The sequence below is a fragment of the Sesamum indicum genome, linkage group LG15, assembly GCF_000512975.1.
Source record: "Sesamum indicum cultivar Zhongzhi No. 13 linkage group LG15, S_indicum_v1.0, whole genome shotgun sequence".
Lineage (NCBI taxonomy): Eukaryota > Viridiplantae > Streptophyta > Magnoliopsida > Lamiales > Pedaliaceae > Sesamum > Sesamum indicum.
In genome coordinates this window covers 926,397-936,031 of record NC_026159.1, presented here as the reverse complement: position 1 = coordinate 936,031, position 9,635 = coordinate 926,397, and the positions used below count along the sequence as shown (strand labels likewise).

General features: G+C 33.6%; 1 protein-coding gene and 1 non-coding gene across 3 annotated transcripts; one reads left to right on the top strand and one right to left on the bottom strand.

Annotated features, from left to right (window-relative positions):
• On the top strand, positions 613-686 carry TRNAN-GUU. Its single transcript has one exon. It is a non-coding gene; the product is annotated as a tRNA-Asn (tRNA).
• On the bottom strand, positions 3,620-4,832 carry LOC105177248 (mini zinc finger protein 2). Of its 2 annotated transcripts, none has more exons than XM_011100322.2 (2): positions 4,409-4,832; positions 3,620-3,925 (listed from the first exon to the last, which is right to left on the bottom strand). In XM_011100322.2, exon 1 carries the CDS (start codon positions 4,692-4,694, stop codon positions 4,413-4,415), a length of 282 nt encoding a protein of 93 aa, XP_011098624.1. In that variant the 5' UTR covers positions 4,695-4,832; the 3' UTR covers positions 3,620-3,925; positions 4,409-4,412. The 2 variants fall into 2 exon arrangements, with proteins under 2 accessions (XP_011098624.1, XP_011098623.1); XM_011100321.2 differs by having other exon boundaries at positions 3,620-3,919.

The following is a 9,635-nucleotide window of genomic DNA, read 5'->3' as shown; positions in this document are numbered from 1 at the left end:
ACTATTGGAGTGTAAGGTCAATTCCATATTTTTTTTAAACGATAATTTTATCGTTCAATATAAAAGTGATGGATTCCACGTCATTATTGTATTACAAGAAACTGAAAATAACAATAAAAATTGATAAGAAAAAGTATTTACGATTTTTATATTGTGAACCCGAATCTATGAAATATATCACGAGTTAAATTCGTGTGTGTGTTTTGGCCTCCTAATTTAGCAAAAGTCTTAAATAAACTAATAAAAAGTTAGAACAACAATGACATATGCAGTGAGACTTAGTGTTCGGAATATATAGGGGCTATTGATGAAATGAAACGTTTATGAATTATGATCCATGGAAATTGGGATTGCAAGTAGTGAAAACTTCTGGAATTAGGTTTTGAAAATTAGGGACCAATTGTCTCTATGTCTAACCAAAACGGGAACGAAAATGGCGTATGGCTCCTTACCCAACTTTTGTTTTGTGATATCTGTATATATAACCTTTTAACAAAGGGACCTCTGGTCCAAAATCTGTTTGTATGGGTGCTATCGTAATTATAAGCTGGTCTGTCCCATTTCTCTCTCTGTTTCGATAGGACACTTAAAAATAAAGGTAGAGCCGCCAGAGCTGGAGTAGCTCAGTTGGTTAGAGCGTGTGGCTGTTAACCACAAGGTCGAAGGTTCAAGCCCTTCCTCTAGCGTTCAAATTATTTTTCAATTATTTGCTATTTTCCCCCCCCCTCGGTTAACAACGCCTAGATAAATATGGCTGGCTGCTTGCAGAAAGAGTAATCTTTTCCACTTTCATTCATCTTCCATGCTCATAACTGAAAATCCAAATGAGATGGAAGTTTTTGCAGTATTGGTTCCTCGTTAATTTCGAAATTCCCACAACATGGGTAGAGAACTGTGTTAATTGATGATGTTCTCATGCCATGTCGGCATCTTCAAACTGTCTTGTAAACATTAATAGAACACGTACAACCCTCAACTAAGACCCTTCCACGTGATCAATCTTGAATTGGTTCTCTTTGTTTGTCCTAATACCTTCCAATTTATTACAATTATTGAAACCATGTGCTCTATATTTTTTCATGTGCTCTCAAATTACTACAATAATAATAATATAATGGCGTTTGAAATTTGGGATTGATTCGGATTTTCTATTATTGATCATCAATAAAGGGACAATGATGGGTTGAAATTAGGAAAAGCTCTTTGGAATTTGAGGTTTAGGAAAAGACGTTTCGTGGAAAAACAATTAACCTCAAACCTTAATCAAAGCTGTCCTTATAAACTAGTGCTGATATATTCTTAGTACATATATATATATATATATATGATCAACCAATTTTCCTGATAGTATGCAATTTATTACATCTTGCAAACACAAAAAATGATTCGGTACGTTCAAACGAGACAAAAAAATTTAACGATAATCTACTAAGAAGTAGACAAACACCCATTATCCGCGGGACTCGTACTCGCACCGTTTTCGATTGTGAGGCCTTAATTATATGGAATTTTTACTATTAAAGTAAATGGTGGAGAATAAGAAACTGGGCATATTCATGTAAAATGAATAGTACTGTTGCAGCAGTAGCAGTAAAATAGTAGAACAAGGGTGTGGGGTAGTAGAACGGTGACCACAGTACTAGAAAACACAAGGATTGGAAATTTGTGATATGGTTCTATCTACTGAGTTAAATGTGTGTCAGCCTCTCATTCTCCACACATGGTTTCTGCAACCCTATTAATTATGATTCCAACCTCACCTCTTCTATATATATATATATATAAATCTCACTTAATTTTTCTTTCTGTGAAAATAAAAATTTACCACGGACAAAAAAACGAAAGAGAAGCTACGTACAACATTGACAAGACTACCCAATACATATTTGACCACACCAAAACTTTCACAAATGTTGTGGCTGTGGGGTGGGTTAAATCATGTTTCTCCTGCAGACAGACTCTATATACGCATGCATTTATGTGCCTCAGCGGTTTTTGTTTTAATTGATTTTTCAATTTCTGCTGGAATTAATTATACTCGTAAAGTATAATTTATTATATTGATCTCATGGTACGTACATTCACTTTATAGTTTGAAATTTTGTCTTTATCTCGTGTTTATTACATGAGAAGTTTAAGGTAAGATCCCAATTTTTGTTCCGTATAAGGATGACCTTAATTTATGGAAACTACTTACTTAAGTTAGAACTTCCTGTTCCAAATAAAGCAATGGAAATTGCTTCAAATTCTTTTATCATTGGACTGGGGTGGGGTTTGCAGTCCTAGTTTGACATTGGCACAAACTGGGTTCAGACTCCATATTGTAATCAGACGGAATCCTAATGAATAGTAATGTAAAAGCTATATGTTGAATTGGGTCACATGAAGTTCATAGCCTAGACAATAAGATTGTGACGGCCCAAGCACACACATTTATGCTAGGACATCCGAGTCAATCTGTCTACTTATGAAAGAAAACTCATGTGAGAGCCCATGGGCTATAAATTGTCTGGAGAGACCCAAAGGCTTACTTGTCCTGCACTTGTACTAATTATAATCTATACAACGTTACTTTCCCTGTAAAACTTGCATGCCCACCCTTTATTGTTTGAACACCAAATGTTTTAAAAATTAAGGTCAATTTGGGCACCTCTGTTTTACCAATCAATTGTGTCGGTCAAAGCTCTAGTTATAGGGTATGTGTGATTATTAACATTGATATGAATTTGACAAGCAGGTAGAAACTAGATGTACTTATTGCCTTCTCAAAAGTAGTCATCACAGTTTTAAAAAAGTGACTACCTAAAAACTAATGAATGCCTACCAATACTGTATTCGTGATCTTCACATTTCGATTAACCCATGATTTTTGTCAGAACTATGAAAAAACACATCTGAAGATGAAGATGAGCTGCAGGTTTGCTGAAAATTTATATAATTATGGATAGAATTTGCGTGTGTACATGACAGCTTATTATGATGAAGATCATGACATTATTATTATATATATGATCCGAAAATAATGTGGTTGGAAGGAATGCAGTCTTTGAAACTCCAAAACGATGAAATGGTGAGGTTATAGAATTGACATGTACCCGAATAAAATTAACATATACCTAAAGGTTTGCTCAATACCTAACCGGCCGATGGAGAGCACTTTGTTGTTATCCATTCCATGAAGGGGGTTATGCACATGAGAGTAAATGGAGCATATATGGTTTTGGAGGAGCACAATTCTTAGTGCTCTTCCCTTCCTTTTACCTCATTGCCACAAATATAGACGCTTTCTCATCTTAATCATATATATGTGTTCCCTGCACTCCACAATTCCATTACTAACTTAATTCACTAATAATAAGATCATGTCTTGTGCTAATAATTCTAAGTGCCTCAAGAAATGAGAATGATGTGAAAGGTTCAGAAGGACACAAACTTACATGGAGGAATTCATGTGGAGGCAAAGATTATTATCAATCAAATTCAAGACTTAATTTTCAAGTTTCGCAATTAAGTATGATTGGTTATTTGCTGGTTGATCACATTTCTGCGGGATTATATGATGAGCTAGTACCGTGATTAGAGGCAAAATTTCACACGGTGATCATAATGCATAAAAACATAGAACCAACATGATCAATATCATTAATTCCAGCTGCAAAACTACATCCACATTGTCATCGGAATTAGAAACATATGCCAAACGTAATTCGTAGATACTTATTCTGTCTTTGAACAATTCACAGTGCGACGGTCAAAGAATTCCTTCTTGAACAAGAGATTATCAATAAAGATGTGTCCTTCCCCCTTAATTTCCTTGTACGACTGTTTTTTGTTGTTTTGAATTGGTTAGGTCGCTGCTGTAATGATCATACATGTCCGGATTCGCATGCAATATCAAGTAAAGGAAATTCCACAAGAGCTGCATCTAAGAAATTCTGTTTAAGTATTGATAGAAATTGTAATACACAGGAAAGAACAATGATCACTTGATTACAAAAACATCTTTCTCAAATTCCAAAAAAGGGAAAACAATATAAAAGCAAGAAAGAAAGAAGAACAAGAAACAAATTAGCTAGAGCTGCAGTGTGTGTGTCTAATTCTCTCCATGCATATACATAAAAATATTTCGAGAGAGAGAGCTAGAGAGAACAAACACACCGCACATTAATTAATAAACTCTCCAAACATATAATTACCAAAGCATTTACAGCTCTTCAATCAAAGCATATATATATATATATATATAAACTTGTACGACGTCCGATCTCATTTCATGTAAATTAGAAACAAAACCATTAATTGAGAAGACCTGATTTTCCCATCACAATATTCCCTTCACCAAACTTGCACACACAACACACACTCAACACTCGCAACCACACGTGCCCCTCCAACATAATATACTTACACTCTTATGTAGTAGGGGAGGAGCCGTCGCAGACCACCTCCGCCTCCTCCTCCCTGCGGTGGAAGTTCCGGTGGCAACCACAGGCGGCGCAGGTGAGGGCCCCGTTGCTCCCCTCCTCCCCACAAGGCATGAATTCCCTGCACCCGTCTACGGCGTATCCTCCCACATTGGCCGCGTGATTCTTTTGGCACTCCCCATACCTCACTCTTCTTACAGCAAATGAAGAATTGGCAAAGTTGCTAGAAAACTGATCGTCTCTCTTCAGAACCACTTGGCGTTTCTTCATCTCTTCTTCTTATGTGAAGTACTGTTGGAGTTTAAAAGATTAATTAACTAGATGTTATCGAAATAATTAAGATTATAAAAAAACGCTGCGCAAGTGGAAGAGAAAGAAGCTAAGGTTATTTTTTGGTGCAGGGCCAAACCCTAACCCTAGGGCTCTAATTTATACACCCAGAAATTTCAACTACTATTTCAATAGTAAATTTAGTTTAAAATTATAAACTTCTAGAAACTTCCAGAGGTAAATTTTTATTTTTCACTGTATTCACTATTCCGGATCATTATTATTATTAATATTGAGGGAGGAGTAAATAAATGAAAATTTTGACCAGAATCAAACTTTACCTTGGAATATAAATAATTAGTTTTTAGACGTATATATCTATCAATTTTGAATGCAAATACATTGATTTTTGTTTTATTTTATTTAATTTCTAAAGAAAAGTCATTAATGTTTTGAGAGTGGTAGTTAATTAGTGGGAAACAGTTTAAAAGTATTATGAAGGTAAAATGTTATGGAATGGTGGTTGTGAATTGATGGCGCAACTGATTAATTAATTAGCTTACATTACAATGGGAAAGTGTTTATTAGCATATATAGCAATGTGCAACGCCAAAACCCTCTCCACCTTTTTTAATTATTGCTTGATTAGGCCCATAACTTGTTTTGATTAATGGGAAGTGAGGAGCTAATAAACCTAATCTGCTCTGGTCCCATCATCCCATCCCATGCATGCTAAACACTAATTAAAGGTAAAGCGCAAAGACTTGGTTGAGAAGGAATGTACGTGGATTAATTCATTTCTTAACTAAACCTCTGTGCCCACACCTCCCCTCACCAAACTACTTCTACAAAACTCATCTCCTCCTTTCCAAACATCACTTCCATTATCATAATAATGTCCACTCACCACTCACCATTCACCATCTATTTCAAATATTTATATATCACTAAATTATAATGGATTTTTTTATATATAATAATTTTTATTATTTTGAAAAATTACGAATACTTTTTGAAATTAATCACTATCTAACAATTATCTCTTTTGTGATGACCGACAACCCATTATAAGAGTTTATTTACTAAACAATAATTAATTAAAGCAGAGTATTTATATTTTTTTAAATAATAAATTTTTATTTATAATTATGAAAAATCACACACACACATATATATATATATATATTAATATTACAGAGCTTGAAATTTTAAATTGTATATCTACTTGGTAGCTAGACTATAGAGTGGCGCCTCCACTGTACGTACTGCTTTTATAATTTTATCATATATATATATATATATATATAATTATTCATGCAATACTTAATTATATGTGTGGATCGCCTATTTAATTTTTGTTTGTTTCTTTATTGTTGTGATTCAGTGATGTGGTTTACACGTACGGTTCAACCAGATTCATTCAATTATAAAGATCACTAAATTGAAACGATTTTTTGAATTTTCTCTCTTTTTTGAGGTAGCAGATACATTCTCTCATTGAATATTAGTTTAGTTATATTCTATCACAATCACACATATGCCCGATAGGGCTATATATATGTACCTACATATATACCTCGTCTCAGCAGCATCGAGATAGATACCCAAATCTTATTGTATTGTTGTGTACATAATATTCCATCACAACTTTAATTAGCTAGATAAACCGTGCGCGCGTGCATGCTCGGTTATTAAACCACCAAAATCACAAATTTATAATTAATATATATATATCTTGGGCTAGGCATTTGACTTTTATGTTTTTTTGGTAATTAAGCACATTCATTAGCAGAAAATTGATTACTAACAAATTAAAATAGAAATCAGAATTCAAGAATAGTCATGAAGAAATTGAGTCTAGGTAGGTAGTGAACGAGCTTGAAATATGTTATCCCAACTCAAGAAAGGTAGAACGCTATATCTCAATCCAGACATTGAAGATGGGTTCTGAGGATGAAACAATCATGTTAGTCTAGTCGAGTTTATTCTCAATTAAAATCTTTCGACACTCAAGATAGTTATGTTCGAGGACGAAATATGCAATTTGGAGAAATAATCAAGATAGAAAGCGTAAAGATGTCTTGCCTTAAATGCTTCAGTTGTGAGTTATTTATAGTGCTTACTTGTACGGAATTATCTGGGCCACGTGTCATCATCCTGAAGTTTCTTGTTTGCAATCTTGCGGTAGAGACCGACGGGCTCGTTCAGGCCGGGTTGCGGGTCTTTGGGCGAGTAGGGTTTGAGTATCCTACCCCTGTTTACGTCACTCATCCCACCACTAGGAGACTGGGACTCGAGACGTGGTTAAGTATTCCCTTTCGCTGTGGAAGTCAATTTCCTTCCCGGTGAACAATATCTTTATTTTCTTTGATTTTATGTTCGAGGAATAATTACTTTACCTTCCTCTGCTGTGAGCTTCTAGAGAGCGTGAAGTCAGTCTTGTAGATCTAAGGTTTTTCTGACGTAGCCACCTATGCCCTACTCGAAGGGACGGTGGTTCCTTGTCTCTGTTATCCCTATCTCTCACAAGAGCGTCTTAACACAACAATCCATTGAAGCTCGGCGTACGCGATTAGAGTTAACTTAACTACTTTCAAAAAAATGGGATAGACAGGGTTCGAACCTTCCATGAGCCTTGCAAGGGGTCCCTCAGCTTTTTTATTCCCAATTTTAAATGAAGTACTTTTTTGACGTATAGTACCCCCATCAAGTAGCTATGTTGAATACGATCTATACCAAAAGTTGGACATGGATTGATCCTCACTAATATTTTAAATGTTGTAAATTGTATTTTTAAAGCGTAGTCTTAATTTTTATTTTCTTGATAAAATTCAAAATGAATAATATATATATAGTAATATAATAAATTTGAAGGTACAAAGCAAAAATAAATATTGGGATGGATACGTATATAGAGGGCCAAAATATTAGGCCGTTTGTTGGGTAATAGTAGTGGAATAGGGATGGTGGCTTTATCGTGTGTCTTAATCAACTACTCTTGTGTTTTGATACTGGTAATGGCATGTTCTAAGCCCCTGCACCTCTACTCACCCAAACTCAATTAATGCCTTCACCACAACCTAACTCCTTCCTAGTCAACAAAACCTATCCTTATCATCCCCCAACTAATATTCTATTTTAATTACCTTTCAAATTTCACTCTCATATCAATCATTTATTAATACATATATATATATATATATAAACCTAGCTACAATATATTTTCTTCATAATTTTATAATTTCTTATATCGCAGTTGCGCCAAATTTGATGACATACTTATCAACTTAGCTTCATTTGACTCGTATTTTATTTGATTAAAAAGTCGTCGTCATGACTACAAAAAAATGATTCAATAAATATAAAAAAAGATTGATATGAATTAATTAATAAATGAATTTTTTGCTAAATTTGTTGCTATTTATCATAATTATTAGCATTATTTCTTATAGTGCGTCTAAGTGTACCTTCATGCGCATGCGATAATATCAAATCCAAATCTAACTTCAAACTCGTAAGAAACTTGAACCAATTTTGGGTACGTATGTTGCTTTCTTTTTCAAATGATTTATTTAGACATCTTTCCCATAATAGGGGTTTTTTCTATTTTACGGGCAGTGTATTCGATGCTAGCTAGTTTGTTATAGTTCAGCTCACTGAAAATTCTTGTCCTGTCTTTTTTTTTTATTTTTTAATTTTTAATAATTATGTTTTTTATTTTATTAATATAGACTGTGGCTCTTATCCTTTTGATGACTCGAGTTCAACTATATATAACACAGAAGCAAAAACTATACAAGCCGAAATGTTGTATATGCACCCGGAAAACTCAACCACATTTCAGAATATTATCTGTTTACATTTATTACAAAATTATAAGTATTAACATTTTTTACAAACTTGAGGATTTTATGTTAGAGATTATAAGTTTTAATATATATAATAGCGATAAAACATACAAGGTTGATTTAAGGAGAGGGTAGATAATTGTGAGTGGATGATTAGATGAGATTAGACAGATGATATATATGCATAGTGGTGGTGGTGCACATGCGCCTGCTATATCTTTTCCCTAAATGGGATTGGATTAAAAATTTAAAAGGAAAGCACATCATACAGTACCATCTTTCATGTCATTTCTGTCTTCTCGTCTTTTAAGTATTTTTGCCTCAAGTAATTACATTTGACTCTTAATTATGTTTTTAGAAGGTAATTAAGACATCTGGTGCGCTGCGGGCCACCCTTCCTCTGTTCACTACACCCCACCCCTAGCTACCTATTTCTCTTCTCCCTCTTCTGATTTTTTTTTTTAATTCTAATTAAAAAATTAGTCAACCAACGTTAATTATGTTCATAGATTATAATTTTATTTTCATAATCCTATGTTCTTCAGATCTCAGCTCACAAATCAGCAATTAACGAAATTACTTTTGTTTTGTTATTACATTATTGATATCAGCAAATACTTTTATATATATATATATAAGAAAATACTAAATGAGTAGATAAATTGAATAATTCATATTTACAGGACTCATACTTACAATTATTCTTTTTTTTTTTTTAATAATGATGCCTCAGTTTTCACTTGATCAGAACTACTAACTATTTAATATCAAAGATTTTAATAAAATAGTCACGAATATTTATAGGTGGAACTCGATCCTAGCTAATTAATGCCTCTTGTAGAGTCATGGCTGTCACTATTACGGGCTCATTTCTTGGTCCGGCCTATTAAATTAGGGGTACTAAACGGTGTTTGTAATAGTTTAAAATAAGGGTATATATTTATTAATTTAATGGAGATAGTAAAAAAATTATTTATATCCACCTTTTGCTTTTAAACTATCTAATTAATTAAGTTGATCAGCTAAAAGCTATGAGAATTCCCTTCTAACTTTTACAATTGTATTAAAATTATAAATATTAAATCATTTGTCC